This window comes from Epargyreus clarus, unplaced genomic scaffold, assembly GCF_041222505.1.
Source record: "Epargyreus clarus isolate Ecla_fem2 unplaced genomic scaffold, WU_Ecla_fem_2.2 ptg000003l, whole genome shotgun sequence".
Lineage (NCBI taxonomy): Eukaryota > Metazoa > Arthropoda > Insecta > Lepidoptera > Hesperiidae > Epargyreus > Epargyreus clarus.
Window position 1 is genome coordinate 11,629,229 of NW_027332211.1, and position 26,746 is coordinate 11,655,974.

Here is a 26,746-nt window from a genome sequence, read left to right on the forward strand (position 1 = left end):
CAGCAGCGCTGAAAATATGGGCAGGTATGTGGTTGACCCCAATGTGGTAAGTTTATTGACTGAAAAGTCTGACAAACAACTGACTGACGCGATATTATGACTGTTGCGACATGTAGCATACTCCATGGGATTTTCTAACACTAAAATATAATGCATCAGCATTACGTTGGTCTTACTCATTATCAAATTCACATAAATACATTTACTATATCTTTAGGTATATGGTAGTTAAAGTAAAAATTATTTATTCTATTTAGGGTTAGGGGGCTCCGACATTTTTTTGGCCGTTTGCGGTATCGGAGCACAGCCTTGATTGAGAAAGTCCAGAAGGAAACTCAGCGGGTCTGTCTTGCTTTTTTCGGCAAATGACACACGGCCACATTATCCAACTTCTGTTAAATGGCTTTGCTATTTTTGATCGCATTGCTGCGTTCCTGTTTGAAGAGTGTGTTAAGACTTACTTGTTTGCAAAATGGTGGCTGCGGTATTTTTTTGTGTACTTAGTTTTGGGTGCAACGCCTATTTTAAAGTCATTGAATATAATAAATCAGGATAAAGTACAGCTGGGGAACACGACATAGATTATGAGTGAAAAGATGTTTTCGATTGATGTTTTTTGGCAAGTATCATGTTTTTTTTACACGAGAAACAATGTAAAATTACGATAAAACTAGGTATAATATAATAAATCGTGTTTCCTTAATAAAAGACGACTTAACCATATATATTTAAACTATATGAGACTGTAATTATAATGGATTGTTATTAAGAAATTACGTATTAAATATATTATTAATAATTTCTCATGGAATACCGTTGTATGAAAATAAGAGGAAAATTCTGTCTGTGAAACTTCCTTCACCTAAATAATGGTGCTTAACCTTTGCAATGTTAACTTTGATTCACTTTTCAATGAAAACCAATAAATTCTTTAAACAAAGTTTTCCTACACTATAATAGGTAATATTAATTATATTGAATATAGTAAGATCCCCAGACAAGTGACATATGACAATATTATTGTATCCGATAATACTGATACTGGCAGCGTATTTGAATTTGAGGTAAACTTCCGTATCGATTATTTTCATCAATCAACAGAAACTCGTGATTACGCGAGACCTTTTTACACCACAACTGTAGTAGGTATCCTCAGGGACGACGAACTAAGTAGTTAGCAAGTATTATTGATAAAAAGGCGAAAACATTTTTTTGGTGAAATAGGAATCTTTAAGCTGCTGAGCCGTCGTAATTTGGATATTTATTTTCTTTATTGTGGTCCCCTTCATTGTGGTGGCCCCAGGGAAGTATTCCCGCTCGTTATCCCTCAAATCTGACCCTGATTGATAATACTAATGTGTTTTAAAATACCAAGCGGTATATTGCCGGAGTATAATAATTTTGCAGCATAAATGTTATTCCTTAACTTTTTATATGGCAGGAGGTTTTAGGTACTTGTGTCGCTGGGTGAAAAAATTTTAACAAGTTCAAATAAGAAGATATAACCGGGACGCCGCGTAAGCGAACATCACTAATTAAAATGAATCTACTCATATGAAATCCTTTTTTACTCAACACCATCGGAGTGATTGACATTGAATTTGTACTAAATTTTTGTATGCTATGCAAATCGTCAGAATTTGTTACGATAAAAGTTTGTTCGAGAGGCTAAGTCTATATTAGAAATACTCTGACTTCTGACTTTACACGATATGAGTGCTGGAAATATTCCAACCAAGTCTTCAGAGTTAGGAAAACGTCTTATCAATTTATGATTACTCTCTTCTCTTTTGGACGAAGAATACGTTTAACAGTGTGCGTTTATAAATTACTGCCGACTTTGGGCATCTAACGACTACTAGACCAACTTACATAAAATATAAATTAGGATACCTCGCAGTCTTCGTCCTAAAGAAGCCCTACTTTAACACTGCATTCCACCTTGAAATTTACCATTTACCTTATTTACCAGGAGTGTCCACGTAAAACAGTCTTTACTAATATTTAATCTGAAATTGGAAATTCTACCGTAGCTGTTAAAACGAATTTATCCTGTAGTATAAAGTATACTTCCTTGTATATTATGCAGTGCGTAAGTTTCCCGGATTAAGATGTTGGGAAGGACGCACAAAACTGTGACGAAATGCCACTGACTGCTGCGGCGGTGACGATAACTTGCCAACATAATTCCCCTTTTCAATAGCTAAATTGTCTGCTCAAAGAGTCTGAACATTCGTTATGACTTTATAAAATGAAAATCTCGTGCGCACAGTGCGCGGTCGGTAGGCGCGCGTGTTGCACGTACACTTGCGAAAACTCGTGAAGGACTTCGAGTCGCTCGATCGCTACACTCGACTGAGCTACTTTTCAACTCAGTAGTTATGATTAGAACTTAAATTATTTTGTATAGTAATTTAAAGTTAGATAGATTTAAAGTGATATATTTGTGATATTTATTTTTTCGTAGACAGTGTTAAAAACATTATAATGAAGATGTACAAATATTTAACTTTCATAACCGTATTAGTATTAGTGTGTAATGGGTAAGTACATAAAATAATTTATTGTTACTTAAATAACCTTTCGTTCAATAAAGCCGATCCAACAATTTGCAACTGCCCCACAATGTTCTCAGAATTAAACACTTAAAATATATTGTATAATTATATAAATAATTTTATTCTTAAAATTCCGTTATAATTCTTTACAAAACAACAATGGTCGTTCAAACAGGTAGGTATCTATCTAAACTACCTTACTGTGATAAGACAGCCATTTGTGTACATAAGTATTTATGTATTTATTTTTGTTAGCTACATATTTTTTCTTATAAACTGCATAATAATAATATATTAGATATTTAATTGCATCGTGTTATGAAAAAAGATTTTCTTGTTAAGCAACGTTCAGCTTCAAATACTAAAGTGCACGTGCAATAAGTAAATCCATTCTATAAAATATATATAATTTTATAAAATTTAAATGTCTCTCAGTACCTACAATTTTATAAGCTCACGAGGCATAGCTTTTACAGCCTGCAGGATTACATGACATTGTAAATTGAAATGAATTTGTAAAAATAATGTTTTTTTTTAAACTGACATTTAAGCTATCCACATTTTATTTTATTGTATTTAACTATTTGGTATTATTATTATTATTTTCTTGACGTGTGATTATTTAATCTTATTATTGACTTGGTACTTATGTAAATATTATTATTAATCGACTAATGCCAGTCAGGTATTATAATTCAATTAGTAACAAATTTTAATTTTGGTTTTATATAATTTTGTTGAATTTTTGCAAACCTCATACAGGTAGAACACACTGGGCTGTAGTATGTACATAATATCTGTGTAATAACTGTGTTCTAGCAAATAAAGAATTTGAATTTGAATTTGAGGCGTGCACTTATTTGCACGAATCATTTTTTTAAATAATGTACAGTAAATAAATATTAGAGAAGTAAATAAATATTTTTTAAAGTAAGCAGTTTGCTTGACTGTACTTTTTTCGCCCAAAGATAGAGGATTTAGGAAAGATACTCCCGAGAAACAAGAAGTAACTTTTTATTCAACGATGTAATGGTGTAAGGCGTAGGTGCTTTTGAGTCAATTAAAAAAACCAGTGCGGTTGACACGAGTTGACATGCGCGGGTATGCCCGGTTACATATTTTTACTATTCTAAAGAAAGAACGTTTATGTTTTTCCTCATAATGATTGCTCTTATTCTTGTCAGTTGTAATTATCATTTTTTATTAAAGAGTCAGTATACAAAGTAACATCAATAAAAATAAACTCATATCAAATAAATGATGTAGAATTTATAGACGTATTAGATCTAGTAGAAGGGCTAATAAATAAAATAATGTTAGTCATTTTATATAAAACATAGTAAAAATACACATACACAATAAGTCTCAATCAGACTCCACACGATTCTTATCATTACTTGTTTGCGCAGTTGTCTGTTTTTATGAGGATTAATTTTAGTATTTACTTGCAAGATCGTTATACACCTCTCATAGATACGATATAAATATAAGTTCCAAAACATAGTTTTGGAATTTTTTTAAAACCACATCTTTACCGTTCTATATTACTTGAGAATCTAATCTAATAGGAATTTCATCAATTTTGTTGTTATTACTTATTATATTATTTTATTTATGATTTACAATTCATTTCCTACTTCATGTCGTCTTACCCCAATATTTCATTTAATAAGATTAGATATACTATGAAAAAACCCTTCGTTTTCACTTGAAATGCTAAACAAATTAAAAACCAAACCGCAAATTTGTTTTTTATTAAATATGCCTGCAATTTCGTGAAAAACAAAATTGCAACGATGATTGAATTGACAAAGATGATTTCATGATGATTAGTGCGCCCATATGTCACTATCGATATGTGGGATTGCGTAAATGTTCGTATTTTGCGCGCTTCGATGTGCGATCCAATCGAAAGTTTGCATTACTTGCAAATTCCTATCATAAGGCCCTACAGTTGATTTGCGTTTTTATGTGAGGTTCATATGCATTTGAAATGTATAAGGCGAATAGCATATTTAATATTATAATAGCTCGTTTCAGCGTAGACATCATAACATCATAACATTGCCATGTATAGAAACCTCTAATTTTATACAGAAGTATTATTATTACAAAACACTCGTATCCATTATTAGCGTTCATTATTGCAAAATCCTTTCAGTGGTAGTTACACTTAATTACTTTGACTAAAGGTCATATCTAAAAACCTGATTTTTACGTGTCAAGGTGAAGTTTTGAGGTGGGTAATGTATTTGAAATTTCTGAGACATTTTGACAGCAAATTTGAATACAAATGAACATGTAGATGATAGATACAGTTGAATATAGCTATCATAATATTATTCTAGTCCCTGTTGATAATTATAAAAATCCCGAATCGACATATCGACAATAAGTTTCTTTTTGAAAATCGCCCGAAGACGATCTTCAAAAAGAGACTTATTGTCTTCGTGGGATTTAGTTTTATCCTATATTTTTTGCTCGTTAGTTGTTACGGTGCTGTGATTTCCTCTGTTGTCCTTATCATTAAATCGATCATTACCATAACATTAATCATTAAATGAGTTCTTGATCACAGTTTCTGAAGGTAACGGAATTCGAGATTATCTTGCCGTTTTAAAACAATCAATTGAAAGTATATAAGTTACAGGGAACGGAAATTAAAATGGTAAGGCTAATAAAACTTTTAGTTACTTTAAACATTAATTTGATTTTAAAATGGTCATTTACGTTTTATTGCGTCAATGTTTCTTGGAACACTTGAATGGTAGATAAAATATATCGAACTTATCGTAATTAGTAGGTCATTCAGTCGCATTTCGTTTTCCGCATTGTTTAAGGTAACGGGTAGAAGGTTTTCCTTACGGATATACATACGCCCTTTTTACACAGCTTACTCGTATGTGCGATAGCCTTATTTGAAGGACTTTTTAATACTACATTTTGTTGGTGTTAAATAAAGTTTTTGGATTTAATATATGGCCCAAATTATCAAATGGGGTCCAAATTTTTAATTCCAGGCACGCATTTCTGAATTTTCAGTTATTTGCTTATTACTCATTTACGTATCACTTTTTATAACTGTGAAGAAAAACACAGCGAGGAAAGCTAGACGCATAAGAGTACTTTAAACGTTGTAAAAGGTGTGTGAAGTCTAACAATTTGCACAGTGGAGTTTTGTTTTAATTCGTCTTTTTCTGAAGGGACCCAGTCCAGCAGTGGAACAATAATAGCCCGATGACGATGAGAAAATTCCCTTTATATGTTTATATATGGATTACAATTCTGTATTGTGTGTATAGGGCAACGATGCCTTGTTACTGTAACCTCAGCGGATTCTCATTAAATATCAATTAACCTACATGTAACTTATCGATATACGAGTGTAACCCAGAAAGTATGATACAGTCTCGTGTCATTGTTGCTGTTTCCGCATAGCCCTTTTGAGCAATGTCTAAGTCATAACGAGTACGTCCTGGTTACACGACACTACGGCCAATGTCACGGCAGCCACGCCTCTCACGGGAGATACGTATAGTGTTTCCGTTAAAATTTAACATCGAAGGTAACGAGATCTATATTGATACGACGAACGAAGTAACACTGATATTTTCAAGATCTTTATTTGTACATCTTACCTTGCCTGTACCTCTTGCCAACTAGCTTATGTTCTGATTATCGATTTTTGTTAATATAAGTAGAGTAGCTGGTCTGGTTTTGTAAATCAGTGTTTACATTCGTTTTTTTATATCTGCGTCCGTATGTAGATTTGAAGAATAGGTAGGTACCTACTTATAAAACAATCACATGTATTTGGCTCGAGGACATAGGCTATTTAAAAGTAAGGTCAATAACTTTATTTCATTTCACAGGATCGGATTTAATGACATAGAAAAGTTTACAATAACTTGATTGATGTAAATCGGTTATTTCTTGTTTTAGCTAGACAATTTATATTTATAAAAGGAGGTGCATAGTTATCGTAATCGTTAAGCAACCTTGAATAATGTTCACATAATGTGTTAAAAGTTAAAACTCTTTAATTGTCGCTTTTAAAAACTAAATGTAACTTCAAGTTTCAACTTGTATCATAACATACCTACGAAATCATTGTATCATAACTTAACTCTTAGGTATATCATGTTTTAAATATTATACACGAATTAAATTTATAGAGTTTTATAAATATATTGCTTATCGGACGGTTTAAAAGCGATCATCTCTTTCCAAGAAACTTTTGCATATTCACGTGCACTTATTTATTTTTTGTACCGATATGAGGATAATTTTCAAATTCAGTAATAACAGATGTTTAAATTCATTAATATGTAAAATAAATTTAAATTTTTGATGTGAAACATCTATAGCCGCACGTAAAACCGATTTCTGGCGTGGCGATGCATGCTTTTGTATATATATACAGTCTATATGCAGTAGTGTGTACGGTGTGGCGACGCGTCGCCATGCGCAATCGTAATATTTTATTTTATCATTATGACATATTTAGTTCCTATCACAATATGTTCTTTTCTGCATATTACTTTTACAAAATAATGTCGATGTTTCACATCTGCCAGGCGTCCCGTGACGGCTCACATTTTTTTTCCTGTTTGAAACTATTTGTTTGTTATTTTCTAATTATAATTTAATAAAATAAATTAATAATGCTTATTTATTTTCAGGAGTGCTGATATATTAAACTTTTCTGGTGGTGATAAATCAAATTACACGTTTCCAAAAGAATTCTTTTTTGGTGTTTCTACGGCGGCTATTCAGATTGAAGGAGCGTGGAACGAAGATGGTAATATATTGATTTAATATTGTTGTTTCCTTTAGTAGATTTACTCATATTAACTTAGTTATTGTTACCCTAATGACACATTAATTTACAGAAAGGTAAATTAGCACTACAGTTAAGACCTATTTTTCTGTTCTGCTTTACGATCTTCTTAGTCTAGTCTTGCAAGTGCTACGTTGCTAAATATACGTACCTCCCATTTAATTCATCAAACTAGTTTGAATGATTATAAATAATTATGATCGTCAGTCTTATTGTTAAATCGACTGTAATTATGCAATAAATATTTTATGCTTATATAGTTTATGTAATATATATATTTTACAAGTGCACATAATAAAATTTCATCAACGGGTTTTCCTATTAAAACAGGATTAAAAATAAAAACGGTTTCCTCGTACTGTTTTACATAGGTATACCTGAGTGTTTCACATTATATTTTTAACGGTGTGTTTACCGACTCACTGTTGGTTTGAGTATTCCTATGATTTCAGTTTATTGTTAATTAATTTGTTAAGGCACTGATAGTTTAGTGGTTGACAGTCGGCCTCTCGATCGAGGAGTCCGAGGTTCGAATTCCAGGCCTCTGATTTTTACAAATCACCTATGCGATGGTGTGTAGTTATAGGGTGAAGAAAAACATCACGACGAAACCTGCATACCTGAGAGATCTATAAAAAAAGTTCTATAAGTTCTATGTTAAGTTTACCAATACGAACTTTGCCAGTGCAATTTAATATGGCCTAATCCTTCTTCTTCTGAGAGGAGAAAGGTAGTATAACTGTAGTATGTATCTCCCTGTAGTGGGTGGTTATTTTAAGTAAATAAAGTTTCGATGCTGCACTACAAGCTTTACTGGTAGGAAAATCTAAGCACAATATACTAAGAAACAATTTATTGTTTTGACTTAGGTATATTATGTTTTCTAAGATAAAGATAATATTAAAATCTTCCAAGAAACAATACACACAATTAAGATAGAAATGAATAGCATGTTATTATTTTATTTTATTCCACATTTATTTATTGATTTTCGTTAATTTGATGGAACATTTTCCATCAATTTTAATGTTTCACATCACATCTCATGTGTAACCTGTGATAGTCAACTCTTTATTTTATGTTCCTATTCTGTTGTTCCAGGAAAGACAGAAAGTATATGGGACCATTTAATACACACAAATCCCGATTTCGTCCGAGACCGCTCCAACCCCGACGTTGCTGCGGACTCCTACCACTTGTATAAGCGTGACGCAGAAATGGTTCACGAGCTTGGAGTCGACATTTATCGGTTCTCAATATCATGGCCACGGATATTGCCCACCGGCTTAGCTAACGAAGTCAACCCGCTCGGCATTCTTTACTACAAAAATCTTATAAACGAACTGGTCAAGTACAATATCACTCCCATGGTGACGATATATCACTGGGATCTACCACAGAAGTTGCAAGATATCGGAGGGTGGACCAATGCCCACATAGTTGATTACTACACGGACTACGCGAATGTCTTGTTTGCAAATTTCGCGGATAAAGTGAAGTATTGGGTAACTTTCAACGAGCCGATGCAGACCTGTCTCGAAGGTTACGGAGGCACGTACCGGGCTCCAGCTCTCGACAGGCACGGCATTGCTGAGTACCTCTGCACCCACAACTTGTTGAAAGCTCACGCCAGTGCTTATCATTTGTTCGACCAACAGTATCGGCCTACGTACGGAGGTATGTCAGATTAACCTATAACTATATATCTGTATGCTGTATTGGTATGTCCGTGTGAATGTATGTATGTCTGTTTGTTTTACTTTTATGCAATGAAACCATGATAATGTGACATGAAACTTTTGAAGTTGTAGAGTAGGGTTCTGCAAAGTTTCCAGCATAGCACATTTTTTATTATATCTAATAACACTGCTGTTATTAGATAGAAATCGGTGTGGCGGTGGTGCCGCCGGAGTCGACCACAAAGGGTTCTACCACCTTCAAAGTGTTTATATGTACACTTTTGTACCCGATACGTCTGTCTTATGTCGAGATATTTTTGTGGCATTACAAGGTTTGCCCGAGTCAACTAGTATGTAATATATTTGTAATTACTGGTAATAAAATATACAATCAGCGCAGACTATAATCGATCGCAGCTATGATCAATTAACTCTTAATGTCGTAAATGTAAATTAACTGTGGTTCGTTTCAAATTGTTTGTCCAAGGACCGGTATTTGAGTGCAGCTTAAGTATCAGTTTTTATGCTGTTTTGTTTTTGTTGTATCGCGCTAAATTATTACGTAGTTTATACATTTGTTTTTTATTCATCAATTCTCGAATGTCAAGAATATAATCATCTTAATAATTCGACCTTTAAAATGGTATTTTGATAATGACGATAAATTTATTTTATTATACAGGTAAAATTGGCATGTCACTGGACTCAAACTGGGCAGAACCGAAAGCAAACACATCTAAGGATAAAGCTGCAGCGGAATTGTACTTACAAACTCATGTGAGTAGTATTGATAGTCATTTCTGTATAAAAATTAACGTACATACAATTAAATACAATTAAATTTATATTTCGCATCCAAATCTTCGGTTTGGAGAGAGAGTAAATTGGCAGTTTAGTAACTTGTGACGGGCCCCAAGCAAAATATAGCGTGTGGTATCTGAGATGCAAAAAAAAATCTAATATGTATAATGACAAGACGTTTAGGTTACAGAGCGTGTGTGTACACGATATAATTGTACGGTTTAATACCTTGATATATTTGCAAATAAAGATTTAATAAGTAGCAGGTACTAAAAGAGTTATAGTGTCATTAATCTGATGGTAAGTGGTTGCTTAGAAATAAAGTGGAATCGTCTACACGCAAAGTTTATATTATCTTCAACTCTCTACTTGTAGAATAGTATAGAATTATATAATTTAATTGTATTTTAAGTGCTCTTATCGCGAAATCCTGTAGCACTTGATAAACACATCTAATCCACAATAATCTCAGAGATAGTACTTCTGATAACGAATTTTGTTTAACAATAGATTTTATCTTACATGAAAATAATACGTTGTAGGTACTTTAGAAACTATCAGATAATTAAATATGTTTATAAGATTAACTACGTACTGAAGTCATAAAATGTTTCAGGACTGTAACTAAAATTCCGGACATGAGAAAAAGCTCGTTGAAGTTTTAGCTGTGAGAAAAAGAATAGTTTATCATATATACTCATTACTTTAATTTCAAAAAGTCATTCTATTTTATTACTAGCTGAACCGGCAAACGTTGTGTTGCCATATAAATAAAAAAATGTTAAGGATGAACAACGCTTATCAGTTAGGGATATGAAAAATAGATAGCAGCCGATTCTCAGACCTACTGAATATGCATATAGAATTTGGTGAAAATCGGTGAAGCCGTTTCGGAGGAGTACGGTAACTAACATTGTGACACGAGAATTTATATATAAGAAGATATTTAAAACAATATGTTCCGCCACATTTTAAATTACCGCAACCTTTAATAGTTAGGTATTATTACTCTTGAGTACCTAATTTGCCAATACACTTAATTACTGGAAAAAATGTGATACTGCGAATTCCATGGCAAAACTCGCCTTGACACTTATGCTAAGTAGGCTGTGGTGGATTCTTTATTAACACTTTATTTTTATCGACATCATTTAAACTAAGATAATTCAATCTAGCACCTCATCAATTTAGAGTACGCAGAGTATATTTTTTATTTAAATGTCACAGTACTTTTTGGTCAAAAATAACCTACGTCACTATTTGTAACATCCTCTAACTTTGTCCAAGAGTCTCTTCAAAATTTCCTCCACTTCCATGATTAGCACATGGAGGTGCACGGAGAAATTCTTAAATTACAATTGGACTTTTTGGTATCGTGTGATCTTAGAAAATAAGAATTAATTATAAAATATGGGCAGACATATGAATTTGATTTTTAATATGTATTGCAGTAGGATGTGGTAGCCTTATACGAATGCTTGCCAGACATTAACCCTTCTTAGAATGTTGTTCTTGGCATACATAAATCCAAATCGAATTTAATTGTAGCAGTTAAAGTGATATAACTGTAGGTTTATTAATTCGAAGAAATTAACTACACAGTAGAATAGATACATAATAATCATTCATATTTTTGTATTGTAAGTCACCTGCTGCTGAGTGGTTAATGAACTCGGGCTAGCCCACATATTGAGAGTACCTAATGTACCTATTAGTGTTCGTGGGCGTTGGTTCTACATTATATCTCTATGGCAGATGAATTACCCATTGTCATGATCATTATGGACCTATTGCTATTCTGTTGCAGTACGTACTTATCTCCTTTCAGAATAAGATAGGTTCTCATCATAGTTCAAGCTGGACAGGTGCGCAATGACTTCACACCATTTATTGTGTAGAAATAAGATAAAACTAAATACGTACTCATGCGCGACTAATGTGACTGATAGTACATATATACTTTAAGACGTGCAACAAACAAAAAATCCTAAACGTCATTATACTAATAGGTGTGGTTATTTTACACGTGTTTCCCCAAAATCTCTTAAGTTAATCTACAAGTAGCTTTTCCATTAATAACGATATTATTAGTAACTTAAGTTGTTATAAAAATATAGGGATACTTTAAGCTTAAAGGTTTCTATATAACATTTTCTGTTTTCGTTTCAACACATAGGATTCGAGAAAAAACAGGAGTATAAATATAAGTGCTGCTAATGCTAAATTAATTACATTTGCATTTTAATTGGTATATAAGAAGCTCCGATGCAATTTTCTTATGCTTCCAGACCTACCGTTTTTATAATAGTAGAGCTTTGTCTTGCAATGTTAAGTAGCTTTGATCATCGGTCACAGCATGTAGCTATGTAGAGTTAAAAAATACTAACATAGTCAATCATATAACATGACATAACTTAATATTCATAAATGTGGTTTTATTAGAACAAAACATTCTTCAGGTTTCTTAATTGACCTTTACTGCGTACATAAATACCTACATAAGCAGTAATAAATAACGTATCTATATTTAATAAATGTTTAAAATTTTAAATTGTATTGGACAGCTTTTTATGAGTTTGGATGGCTCTGTAGATGTAGAAGTTGTATATTTCTAATTCGATTGTTGAGTTTAGTGTATATGTATAAAAATGTTGACATGTTTGTTTATTAGAATCAACACATCAATATTGGTTACAATTCCGCTGATTTTTATATGAATTGCTGTTAAGGACCTAAACATATCATGGAATGTAGATTTTGTAAATTGATATTTATGTCACAAGAATTAGTGATAGTCGAAGTTAGATTATTACAATAATAAACAAATTATATTTTTGTATCGTTACGTACAAATAGTTGTTATCTAAATCTAAATAAATAGTTGTTATCTAAATCTAAATATGTAGTTAATTTCCTGAGAATATTATCTTGTACGGCGAGAGTCGCGTGCAATATTTAGTTTTTCTTCATTATCCAATCAAAAGCTTTTGCGAATAGAACGTAATTATTCAAGGACTATAAAACTGTGGTAAATAAAATATGGAACTTCCCAAAGCTTTTTTTTACTTAATAATTTATATTAAAATTTATGCATTATGAATGGTAACATAATACACAAGGTGTTCCAAGGTCTACGGGAAAGTAAATTATCTGTTGCTTATGTAGGATACTATTTTAAGCTAATTATGAGGATAGAAGTTTCCGCTTACCATCAGGCCAGTCTAAATGCTCTTTTATTATGCTTGTCATACAAAAAATACCATTATTACGACATTTTTACCACGATGTGGACATCACTTAATTTTTAACGCAGTAGTTAATGAATACTTTTGTTTCACCTTTCAGGTGGGATGGTACGCGCATCCCGTGTACTCAGCCGAAGGAAACTACCCTCCTGATCTGATTAGACTGGTTGACGAGAAGAGCCGTCAACAGAACTACACTCGCTCCCGTCTACCGAAGTTTAGTCCTGAGGAGGTCGTCTACATCCGCGGCACAGCTGACTTCTTCGGGTTGAATCACTACACAACTTATATGTTGAGCATGGCTGACGGAGAAGTAGGCAAGATACCGTCACACGAAAACGATATCGGCATCGTCAGGGTTCAAGATGCAAGCTGGCCTTCAATGTCCTCCTCGTCTTGGTTAAAGGTAATTTTAGACACATCAATTAATTAAAGATGGTACCTTCTGTGTTTCGACTCCGGTGGCACCACCGCCACACTTTATTTTGCCTAATAACAGCATAACAAATACAAAACTGCCTAATAATAACTGTGTTCTGGTTTGAAGGGTGTGATAAGGGAAATATACTTTTCCGAGACATTCCAGCTTAGTCCACAGAGGTAGCGGTGCATCTGTGGCGGTCCTCAGGCAGGGATGTAATCTTATTTGGGATTGATTACGGATATCCATGGATGGCAGTTTCTACTAACCACCAGGTGGACTGCATGTTCGTCCATTACTCTTATGTTATAAAAAACGCGTCTGTCCGATAATCCGCTAATGTTTCTTACAACGTACTCAATATTTTGCTAAATTGCTCAGATTACAACATAATGGATGTAATTATTTTATGATTTGTCCTTGTGATTATCTTTGCCTTTGTTCGCATAATAAACTTGCATTTGCTTTAAACAATAAAGTAATACACTGCAAGAGCAAATTTATAACTAATGTATGCTTGCAATAATTCATAATATAGGTACCGTTACTTTAATTATAATGAATTAGGTATACAATGTATAATTGCAATGATATTAAATGTGAATTTTATTGAACTTTTGGAGATAATTAATGAATATATATCCACGTAATTGTACTGAAAAAACCAAGTTTGATATGCAGAATGATGCATTTTAAGTAATTAGGTTTTTATATCTAAATGTAAATTATTTCATTATATCCGTTATCTATATAAATGTGAAGTGTACCTATTTTATTTAGTACCTATACCTTGTTTTAATTATACTTAATCAATGTCAAGCAAAGAAGCGGTAGAATTGAGAAAATATTAGAGTCGAATTGTTAAAAGATTTGGAAGAAAAAATGAGTTTTAACGTGTTTCTCTAAGAGTATAACTACCTGTCTAAATGTAGGTAACTATTGTTTCCAGGTCGTTCCTTTCGGCTTCAGGCGGCTACTGCGTTGGATAACGAAGGAGTACAACAACGTACCTATCATAGTAACGGAGAACGGGTATGCGGACTTCAGCGGCGTGCACGACGACGCGCGCGTGTCCTACTACAGCCACTACCTCAACGCTTTGCTGCACGCCATCCACGAAGACAACAGCAGCGTCATCGGTTACTTCGCGTGGAGCTTGATGGACAACTTCGAATGGGATGATGGATATGTGTAAATATGGTTTTTATGTTATGTAGAATGATAATAGCCGTCAAGTCCACCGACGTTGCGGTAAAGGAGAGATACTTTGTGTTGCATTTCATCTTCGCTCACAGTTCACGATTGAAGTGCTGTTTCGAGTTGATTACGTGTCCACGGGTGGCATATAACCACATTATAATAGGATATCATATAGAAGATTACTTTTTTACGCTGCATATATAATAGACAACTATAAAATATATTTTAATTATACTCATATTGACGTCATGTGATAAAAAGTAGAAGTAAATGATTAATCAAACTGTCGGTTAATAACGAACTAAAGGTGATGCCAATACATTTAACTATTCGCTATAAATAAGTATTATCTGTGAAGATACTTGTATAACTAGTTTTATACTTGATTCCAGTCTTTATGATAAATAAGTTTTTATAGCGTTTAAAAGAAGATGGGGAAACCATATCTCATATTATACCAAATATTTACATATGTTTTATGTTTAGCATTTCTTTAATTTTCGTACTATAAGACATAAATATAGTTTGATGATATCATAGCGAACGAATATAGAAATTAAAGGGTTTTGGTCTTTAAAATATTTTTACGCCTTTTTAAGTTTATTTATATATTTATCAGAAAATACAGTTCTGGCTTGAACACGCAAATGGAAGAACAACGAGATCTTTTTATTACGATATTTTTAGTGAATACCTCAGATATTGCAATGAGTTTGAAACAAGTAAAGTATTTTTAACGACTTTTGTGAGGAGTTATGTATGAAATGAAAAAAAGACTGCTATCTACGTGACTACTAATTACTTTGTAATTTGTGCCATATGGGTCACAAGGGCTGGGCAGACATATTTGGTGTGAGAGGACCGTTAAATAAATCAATCATGGAATTTGATCTGTAATTCAATTTAGGATTTTCAGTCAGTAGCCTACGGAAATTTGACAACCCTATGTCGTTTTAAATTTATTCTGCTTGTATATAATAAAAATATTTTCCTCATATTCAATTACAAAATTATAAAAGTTGCTGGGATGATCTTCCAAAATTTGCAACATATGTGTTAAATAATTCTATAAGTTTTATGAATGAATAAATAATAAATTTATTATTCATATAATTGGCCGAGGTGATTTGCAAAGGTATTTTTTTTGTATCATAATATTTAAACCGTCAAAGGCTTTTTCGCAGCCTCGGAGACGACGATCCATTGAAAAGAAGTACATATTCACAGAATTGATGGTTCGTTGTAACCTATTGTAAGTGTAAGACTGGTCATCACAGTGTGATTGACACACGACCTTCCCCGGGCATTCACCTTTTGTAAAATCTTCGAAGTAATTTTGGATGTTCACACTCATTATTATAATACTCAAAGGCCTTGTCATTGTAATTACTTGGTTCTTTTGACCAGTCACCTGATATTATTCTTATAATATAAATAACTCAACAAAGCAATAAGAAAACACAATTATTTTGAATGCTTTTTGTCTTATACTTACGATGTCGATGCATTGGTAAAACTTACTTCAGATATTCAATATCATCCTCGTGGTATTAAAATTTCGTAATCCAATTGTCAGTTCCAGTAAATATTCATGTTGATTGAAAGGAGTTTCTTATGAGTTCTATGGGAACTACTCAGTAAAGTTTATAATGTGCTATTAAGTGGTAATAGCCAAGATGCTTAACAAGGGCTTAACGTGTCCTCCAAAGCATGAAGCAAATACAATTTAGCCCCTAACGATCATCCATCCAACTTCGGACCTCATTTGACTTAACATTGTAATTACGTTATATACTTCAGACATTGTATTTATTACCGTCTCTAAATATTATCTCTTCAGATGTAGTCTTTATAGACGTATTGCTTCTTATGAGGACTTAGTCCGAAAGCATTCAATCATTTTAAAATTTGTTACACAGCATGCAAAATTTCAGCATGCTTTATATTATTAAGTACTTAAGTTATTCTTATCTTAAACATTACTTTTACTCCTATAAGGAAGCTTTATACAGCAATTCCTCGTTTGGGGAATACCTCACACAATCTAGACTCAGAATGGAAATTCAATTCATCAGATAGTTGCCTAGCCTGAAATCGGACCCGGAAAGCTGTGCGTGTTAGACTAATTTAGCTAACACGATTTTTCGGTTCCATCTCCCGGTCGAAAGTGAGGTGAGGTCTGGACTCAATTTGAGCTAAAATTTAGCAGACAAGAGTTCTACAATTCACTTTTATATGGTGTCTAATTATTTATCCATGGGCCGCAGTCGTAGGCGAATATGCGCACATTGGATCTGGATCCTTTAAACATCTTAGCATAGACGAAAACAGAGAAATCCGTCAAACAGGAGGACCTCTTTGTTTGTCGACAAGTTTTCAGAGACTATTTATTCCAAAACTTCCATGGTATTGAAAAATAAATTCAGGGCCCAGACGACCTTTTCTTATTTCGCCGACGTTCTTGCCTATTCCACTGTTTTTGCATCTCAAGTTAAATAAAGCCAATAACAAAAATCTACACCCCTTGCTGTAGCTACTTTAGAACTTTAGAATTGCAGATACTTTAGAATTTATGTATTATACAAATACAAGTAAATTATAATAACATTACAAATGAACAGTCCAATTTATCCTTTAATACATAAATATATTGTAAAACTGTTTTAAGATCCTTATCTAACAGTAACTTACTTTAGTCGTAATTATGACTGGAAAATTCGTGTTTACTGATAACAGTAATCATTTTAATTCCTGTCCATTTATGATAGCCTAACATCACGGTTATTATTAACTCTTTAAATAAATTAAATGGTGCATTGTTTTCTGTAGATGCAATTATTAATTTAGGGAGTATACTCTCTACTTTGGTAACTATAGGTACCAATTAAATACACAGAACGGTCTAGTTTCGATTCCCGATATCTGAGTGATGTTTATAATCTTTTTAAGGTATGGCACTATCCACCCTATCTAAATCCCATGTTTTATAATATTTGCTTGTGTATGGCATCTAGGAGAGAGATAATCTTAATATGGGGTTAATAATATAGAAAGCGTTTTAGTGAGTTGAAATGAAACACATCGTCAGTCAAATCATGTTATAATTTCACTCGTCATGTTTGTAAATGCAATTGCAGGTCCCGCTTCGGTCTGTACTTGGTGGATTTCAAGAGCCCGAACAAGACGCGGACGGCGAAGGACTCGGCGCGGCTGTACGCGAGCGTGGTGAGCTCGCGCGGCCTGCCCGCCGACTACGACCCCGAGGACTTCACCGCCTTCTCCGCGGCCAGCAAGCTCGTCCCCACCGTCCTCCCCGTTTTACCCCTCCTGCCCCTCTACAGGCTAATCCTGTGATACGCCTTGTATTTATAATAACACTTTGCAACGCTAAGTACGTATGTAAAACTATCATTACACAATTAAGTAATATCTTTAAGTTTCATTTCGACTTGATCCCTAAGTAGATTTGCCGGCCCGGAACACAACCGGACGCGGTTATCTGTCCGGACATGTAGCACTTAGACCGGACTTCCCTTCATTTGTAAAAAAGTAATTAAGATTAAGTGTTTTAAATTATTTTTTATTTTGTTATAAAAGGATTTCTTATTTTACGTGTTTAAAGACTAAATAAAAACCAGACAGGTCGTCCACGAACATAAAGCCACATGCCCGGCTAGGCAACCTGGCAACCTATGCCTAAGTAAAGTACGCTTAACTAAACCGGCCGTCCGCCGCTAATACTCGACGGTCATCAGCTTGCTGGCGTTGTCGCGCGCGACGTCGCGCCGCAGCTGCGCCTGGATGCACGCGAACGACTTGCCCTTCGTCTCGGGCAACACCACCAGCATGAACACCAGCCCCATCAGTGAGAACGCGGAGAAACCCCAGAATGCTGTGTAGATACCCCACGCGTCAGCTACCACCTGAAAACATGAGATTTTATGCTGTAGATCTATCTATGGGTCTAAGCCATCTATGGTTTTTAAGGAAGTCATTAGATTTTTTCGTTTTTCCACTATTTTAAGGGAAAAAATTTGGAAACCATCAAACGGACCATCAGTACATAAATTTATCTTGAACAATGAACGTAAAACAGAACATAAACTAACGGGTCTAAGTATTATTATGTTAGTTGTCAAATAAGTTACAGATTTTATCCGTTCATTTTAAGAACCAACGCAAACTTTTGAAATATATTGCTTCATAAACTTGTTTGAGTTGGGATTAAAAGTACTCGTATAATATAATTTCAATATCTGGAAACAATTACTCAAAATTTTATGTTGTTTTATACTTACTTGGTAGAGCTTTTGGACCGCAAACATAGAGATGCCGGTGTAAATATGAGCGACGCATGAGGCGTATAATTTAACGTTTGTGGGGAACATCTCCCCTATGATGACGTAGGGCACCGTCGACAAGCCGATAGCGTAGCATACGATGTAGATGAGGAGGGCTGTTATTGGTATCCAGTGGAGATGCTCCACGGACGACTCATCAGACTTTAAGAAGAAGAAGTAGGTGCCGATGGTGCCGTTCATGAGGCCCACTCCGAGAGCAGATAGCAACAAAAGGGGCTTCCTTCCGACGCGGTCCACGAGGATGACGGATAGAATGCAAGTTGCAACTTGCACGCACCCCAGGATAATGGACTCCTGGAAGGGCTGAAGCTGGCCCTTAGCCTGCTTGAATATTTCTTCGGCGTACGCTACAATTGCAGCACTTCCACAATATTGCTGAATTGTAAATACTCCTAAGCTTATCCACATGGCTTTTCTATTCGTGGCCTCGGTGAGAAGATCGCTCCAAGTACCTCTATTCTTCATGTCCTCTTGGACATTTATCTCGATATTTTTGAGTTCGAGTCTTATATCTCCGCTTCTTAAGTTCCTCAAAGCTGTCTCCGCTCTTTCAGAGCGTTCGAATTTAAGGTAGAAGTAGGGCGATTCCGGCAGGAAGATGAACGATAGTACGAAACTTATAGGCAGGATCAAGTTGATGGCGGCTAATGTGCGCATCGAAACAAAAGGTCCGATACAGTACTGGGCAAGAATTCCGACCTGGAAATGAGAAAAGATTTATTTTTAATAAAGCTATTAAATAGAGATCACCGTCAACTTGCATAACATTTATGTACCATAAAGATTCTTGGTAGAAAAGTCAGTTCATGATTGAGGGATTTAAAATCCATATTGGTGTTATTTTCATCTCATCAAAGTACACGTAAGTGAGCGAAAAAAAGGGAAGAATCTGTTATAGAAACTTAATTGTCATATCTTTAGGTAAGCTGTGTAGAAATTGAAATCTTTGTTTAATTTAAATCGCAGGGTACGTAAAATGGTTTATTTAATTATTTTTTTTAGCGTTTTCTCATTACTCAAGAAAAATTCCTGTCTGTAATCATGAAACGTCTTATATGGACGGTAATAATAAACATTTAGGATATCTTATCTGATATGCAGTGTAAATAGAACGGCATAGGATATTAATCTTCGCCAGATTAGTACGCGTCGTACGTACTTAAGGAAAATATTGCCTATAGGTTGTAAATTACCCATAAGTGTGTTATAAGTTTACAGATAACTGCTCTAATCCATAGTAGGGTAATACGCAATCGGTACATTGTACATTTCATGAAATCCAGATTTAGAAGACTACTTGTCTTGCTTGATTTGATGTAATGAAGTCCCTGTAGACTTCTAAATAGAGCTAGAATCTTATATTTATACTTTGATCGTCATTAAAAAGAGTTTTACGTATGGATTCCAAGTGAGTTTAGTCAATTAATTTTGAAACCAAGTTTTTATTAAGAGTTACCTATTTTAAACGTACTAAAAGCTGGAAACGCATTGAATTAGAATATACTAAAAGGTGAAAATGCACGATATCATATGGAATATTAATAAGAACGAGTTATAATGCAATATGCATTTAATATATTTTATGAGTATGTGTTTATTATATCTTGAGTCATTACTAGGAATCGGCTTACTGATGTCATATGTACCTATTATCGCAATAGTTAGTACGAATAATTAAGCGTAATAAATTGAAAACGATATAATTATACTCTCTACTTTGAATGAGGATAAATGAAATGTAAATGCGTATGAATATTTCTCAAAAGTTAAGATAACCATAACGTTATCAACTTTAAAAGGATATTTGCGGGCGCAGTATGCTGCATGCGTATAAACTATTAAGCCGGTGGCTTATGTATTTATCTTTATTTGAATTTCATGTGCAACACTTTATACTTATAGCAATGACTCATGTTTACGTGTTAGCTCGTGTACCCATTTATTAGTTTACAGAACGGCGTTTGTAATCAATTACGAAACAAAACACCGTCTATTTATGCGAGCTTAATGAGCCATTTTATTAAAATTGGTACAAATAGGCTTCTACACACGACAAACTAGCAATTTCTTTTACCTTGACAAAAGATAAAAACTTATAAGTTATTGCTAAATACTCAAATGTGCTTAATTGATTTAATGTGTAAATTAACAAAATGTGCTTTAGAAGAATAATGCGTATAATATATATTATTATTACGAGTACTGAAACAATTATTTTTAATAACGGCTACGAAAACAAACGCGAAGTATTTACTATTTGACTATTGTAAGCAAGGTGATGTCATGGCAATGTGTGTACAGGTGACAACTGTAACCTAAATGTTAACGTAGTTTCAACTGACCTTATTCATGAGTGTTATTAGAGTGGAGAGGGCGCCTCTGACTTCGTTGGTGGCGATCTCTCCCGTGTACATAGGAGCGACGGTGTACACGATACCGTAACCGAGACCGGAGAACATTCGTGCGACGCACAGGACGACTACGGACTTGGCTACGATCACCAGCACCCAGCCGATGATGAAGGGAACCGCTCCCAGGAGTAAGGCGGTCTTTCTGCCGAAGCGGTCGGCGAAGTATGCTGACGGTATTGGCGTCAACGCCGAGCAGAGGATCATGATCGAGACTATCCATGATCCTTCGTCTGCTGTAGTGGGTATTGAACTTGCAGACGACTTTAAGTACGGTAGGGTTGGTGATGGCCAACCGTAGCAGGTTCCCGCAGTTGCAGTGATGAGTGTCGCTGAAATGTAGAAAAAACATCGGTTATTTATGATACAGAAATAATTAGGATACGCAGTAATTATTTCGTATAAAAATATGGAGATGATATGAAGGAGGAATAGAGCAGGAGTAATGAGAAGGGTCAAATAGCTCAACGAGTTTTGCAGCAGTTATTCTTTTCATGTTAAACACAGGTCTTATTTGCGCGTTGCGTTTATTGAAGTCGATTGGTGGACTGATTTGCTCTTCCTTATTAACGATGATTATTATTGTAGGTACAGACACAAACTTAACGAGTAGGTAAAGATAGGGAGTATAACGCCCTTACAATTTTCCATGAAAGTCTTTGACGTGTCTATTTATCTGTTTGACTTGAGTAAGTGTACAAGAGATGTTAAAATGTTTACATAGATAACGGCACTGCTAAATTACAAATAGAACAATGGAAAATAGGAGTTACCTACGTGCATATAACTTCACAGGTTGGAAGATATTTGGATTGCCATTTTCAATCGTGAAATTAGATGTGGAAGATATTTAGGTTGCCATTTTCAAACCATGAAATGAGTTGTGTTGTTGTATATTTATCTTAATAGATATTTTGGGGACATCAAATAATACGAAGATTAATAGGTACTTAACTGATCTTAATTATATTATTATTATAAGCAAGAGAAGTTAATTATTAATAGAAGCTTAAACTTATAAGAAAAATTCAGTTGTACTATTTACATGTAGGATTTTATTTTAATAATGCAATTGGTAAAGATTATGTATCTATGGTAATAGTATGGAAACGCATAAAATATATGTTTTAATACCGGGAATGAGCGAATGTGATTAATTACGGTTTTTCTACATGGAAGGAGTTGGGAACTTGAGGTACTTAGTAAGGTAAAGTCACCTATTTCCGCGGTATTTTCACCAAAACTAGAAAGAGCGTCAGATATTAAGCATTTACTACGGCTTAATAAGGAATTAGATAATTTTATCAGAAGCTTCATTATCTGTACTCTTGAAATAGACTCGACATTTTACGATTAAATATTGATTTAAATGTGTATTTAAAATAAATATGAACCAAGTCAGAAAACCCTAATTCCGATGTAAAAATCCTTATTCCGATGTATTTGGCTTCTTATTCCGAGTATACAAAATAAGGGAGTGAAAGAGATAGACCGACTGCTACATGGTGTATAAAAATAAATGTTATTTATTGAATTTAGTTTATATTTTGATTTAATTTTTTTTTTTATTATTAAAAGAGTAGCTTTATCAAAAGTGTTCTTAGCTATGATTAAAGGAAAGCTGCCGAAAAACTTTTTTACAGTATAGTTTCTTGACTGGTTAATTTTACTAATGTAGGTATATCATGTATTTTTTAAACTGCAGTAGATTCGTATATCTGCAATACAATTTTGGACATTCTTCTTCGTGTACTTTATACTAGGGTTTATTATCGTACACCAGAAATAATAATAATATGGAATATCGTCATCAGGTTTATAGAATTATTTCGTTTTGAGTAATTTAATCAAATGAAAACGTCGTAAAATGTTCTAGTTCTTATTTAAATAGCTATTAAAATCGTATGACAATGTTAATTCTTCATTAATTAGGATTAAGTGAATTACTGATACAAACGATATATGTGTTCTTAAAAACCGATGAAAACTTTAAACCCTGTATAGTATTTTGCGGCTATGCCGCGGATTAATGTGCCCATATAACCTAATTCCGATTTATATACATCGGAATAGCGTTTCATAACTAAAAATCACGTTTCCAAATTCCGATTATTAAATAATAACAGACTTTTACACAATTTAAAGGCAGAAAGATGCTTTATTGAAATATGTATATAATAATATACAATACTTGTTCAATATTCCATTGTTATCTGGATAAACTTCATTTTCTCTCCTTAGTTGTCCCATAGAAGAAATTAGGAAAGTACATAAATAGGTCATCTTTGATATTATATAATTAGGTAATGCAGTACAATGCTGTACCTCGGAAAATGATTTCGATATTAATTGAGTATTAAATTTATCAAATTCGAAGCAAGACGTGCTTATTCATAAAAACATCTAAAAAAATTGAAATTAAATACAAGTCTATGAAATTGCTATTCCGTGGTATACCTCGGTTTTAGGGACAACCCAAAATATTTGGCACCTAATGCCGCTGTATTTTTAAACTTATTTTTACTATTATCTGTTAAGAAATAAGCAAAATATTTAAATGTTATCGATTCCATATATAATCAATATAATGTTTTCATTGAAACACTATCCCACACATGCATATTTATTGACAAAATCACTATTTGAGAAATCGTGACATTCACGTGCAAGAGGCCCAAAATGTATGAAGCATGCGTTTGATGGAGGCACTAATGCAAAACTATGCGATTATTTAAAAAACCATACACATAATACTCTTACGGTAGCCATATGACGATAGAGAGATAAATTATCTATTAAATAACATACCTTTCAGTAAAAATGATTTTGTAAATACTTTATAAAAGCCGTTTTTGTAAATACCACGGAATTTGGTGCCAATTTCAGAACCCCTCGGCATTAGGTGACTTTACCTTATATAAATAAATATGTAATTATAAAACAAGTTTAGTTGGGGCGAGTGGCGCACACACTCGCCCGGTTATCGTACTGCACCTTATCACCACACTTATGGAAACTTCTGACAGACGGACGTATCCCGATTTTATTTATCTTTAAACTTTACTGATATGTGGAAATAATTATCAGTAATACGTATTGTGATCCAGTTTTTTAATGTGTTTTTATTAGATTTCCTTAAGTTCCTTCACACTTCTTAACCAAATGGTATTATTATTACATGTTTTCTCTTTTTTACCCGACTTCGAGGGTTTTTTGAGTGTGTGCTTGTCCGTCTCATTATTCTGGTCTGGCATTATTAATAAAATGATAGAATGAGACAAAATCATTATTTACTTTTTATAACTGTTTAACGTTTTAGGTTAACAAGAAGGTAGTTAGATATATGAAACTGTTTACTTTTGTTTATTATTACTTCCACTCTAATTCAATCAACTTTACGTAAACTAACAGCCAGGCTAAAAAAATGGATTACAAAGTGCATCACCTGCTTGTATGAGTGCGCAGTGTGTAGAAGTGAACTAATTTAAAATCAACAGAATAGTAATGCGATGCTTGGATAAGCCTGAGCGACATGAATGCTGACAGGACAACATGACCATTTTAATAACATTTAAAATGGGACATTTTTGTACGAATTCGAAGCTTCAGCTCAAAACCCCCAAAAACGTTAAGGAAAATCCTTAGTAAGTAGGTAAGTATACCTAATGTTATATTCACTTTTGCCATGTTTAATATCTCACCGTAAATATTTTACTAATTAATTTGATTGCCGTGCGTTAATTCAGAATAACTTTTATAGAAATTGTAAGTATCTTTTATGATTTGATAATGAGACGGAATGCCATAAAACAAATAGGACCGTCCTATTTAAAACAGGATTTATGGTCACAATAGGTATGCATTCAAGCAAACATCAATTTGTCATCACTTTCAGCTATATGACATTGAGTGTTTCATTTATTATATTACTTACATGACTTGCATCTTGAGTGACATTAATATTTTCAGTTTTACATTAGTACGTGCATGTTTCTACAAAGTAAGGCAGATAGTGCTTTCTGTAGATAGTACTATGCCGATTTTAGTGGATAAGAGCAAATTTTATTATTTTCACATTTTTAAATCTATCAACACTAAGTTAATTATTATTATAATTATACTCCAATTTAAAATTTTAAAATTTTCTTTTTACCCGACTGCCAAGGAAGGGTTATGTTTTTCGCGCGTATCTTGTATGTTTGTCTTTCTTTATTTGATCCGATCTAACAAACGGCTGGATGAATTTCAACAGTTAAAGTGTCATTATATTTGTCTCAACGACCCGAGTGTCCTTAGATAGGTGTTAGTAAAAAAAAAACAAAATGGCGGATTTTTGGCGCGAAATAGTAACACATTTAAAAAAAAAAGTTAACCGAATCTATCGAGTAGGGTATCAAATGAAAGGAAATTAAACGGAGATTATAAAAACATATTTGTATATATATAAAACAGTAAGGTGACTGACTGACTGACTAACTAAATGACTTTTTCATTTTTCAGAAATCAACGTACAGCCTAAACCAAGGACCTTACAGTTCTGAAATTTTGCACACAGGTTCTCTATATAGCTTGAATAAGTACTAAGAAAGGCCTTTTGGAAATTCTACCCTTAAGAGGGTAAAATAGGGGAAAACAGTTTTTTTGAAATCCTTTAATTTTGAAGCAATTACTATAAAAATTTGTATTTGGCTTTCTGGATAGGAACAAGGACGCACTTATTTATCCCCCTCCGAAAAATCAACCCCGTAGAGGGTAAAATAAGGGTCAAAAGTTCATTTGAACAATCGTCAATTTTGAAGCAAACACTATGACATGTTGTATCAGGCTTTTTGGATAAAAATAATGAAATGCTACCTCTAACGAGGTAAAATAATGACCGAAACTTTGATTTACTGAAGTTATATATTTTATAGGCCGTAAATGGTGAATTTTTTCGCAAAATAGTAACACGTTTTAAAAAAAGTTAACCAAACCTATCGAGTAGGGTGTCAAAATAAAGGAAATTAAGAGGAGATTACATATACATTATATAATATATCTTATATATAAAATTCTCGTGTTAGTTACCGTACTCCTCCGAACTAAATAAGAGAGTTGCTGTGCCAGAGATCAACGCAAAGGGAAACCGCTGAACTTAAGCGTGCTGGAATTTTACACATAGGTTCTTTATATAGCGTAAATGAACACTACGAGGATAAAATAGAATAATATTGTTTGAACATCTTTTGTTTTT

General features: G+C 33.6%; 2 protein-coding genes across 3 annotated transcripts in view; one reads left to right on the top strand and one right to left on the bottom strand.

Annotated features, from left to right (window-relative positions):
* LOC140754240 (myrosinase 1) lies at nt 1-18,173 on the top strand. Of its 2 annotated transcripts, none has more exons than XM_073089202.1 (7): nt 1-24; nt 7,241-7,359; nt 8,500-9,075; nt 9,760-9,854; nt 13,224-13,529; nt 14,494-14,735; nt 17,882-18,173. In XM_073089202.1, the coding sequence occupies exons 1-7, from the start codon at nt 17-19 to the stop codon at nt 18,096-18,098; spliced, it is 1,563 nt and encodes a 520-aa protein (XP_072945303.1). In that variant the 5' UTR covers nt 1-16; the 3' UTR covers nt 18,099-18,173. The 2 variants fall into 2 exon arrangements, with proteins under 2 accessions (XP_072945303.1, XP_072945294.1); XM_073089193.1 differs by lacking the exon at nt 1-24 and adding an exon at nt 2,256-2,543.
* Nucleotides 17,829-26,746, bottom strand: part of LOC140754249 (trehalose transporter 1-like protein) — a 21,291-nt gene continuing 12,373 nt past the window's right edge. Inside the window, exons 2-4 of the mRNA XM_073089212.1 lie at nt 21,448-21,845; nt 19,043-19,804; nt 17,829-18,667 (exon numbers count right to left, since the gene is read on the bottom strand). Coding sequence (XP_072945313.1) covers nt 18,479-18,667; nt 19,043-19,804; nt 21,448-21,845 — 1,349 coding nt within the window. The 3' untranslated portion in view covers nt 17,829-18,478. The remainder of the gene's footprint in view (nt 18,668-19,042; nt 19,805-21,447; nt 21,846-26,746) is intronic.

What these genes read in the sequence shown, in the direction of transcription:
- LOC140754240 (XM_073089193.1), top strand. Translation starts at nt 2,488, where the DNA reads ATGAAGATGTACAAATATTTAACTTTCATAACCGTATTAGTATTAGTG. An exon ending in AATTGTACTTACAAACTCAT is followed by an intron (nt 9,855 to 13,223) that starts GTGAGTAGTATT and finishes TTCACCTTTCAG; the next exon opens with GTGGGATGGTACGCGCATCC. An exon ending in CCTCCTCGTCTTGGTTAAAG is followed by an intron (nt 13,530 to 14,493) that starts GTAATTTTAGAC and finishes TATTGTTTCCAG; the next exon opens with GTCGTTCCTTTCGGCTTCAG.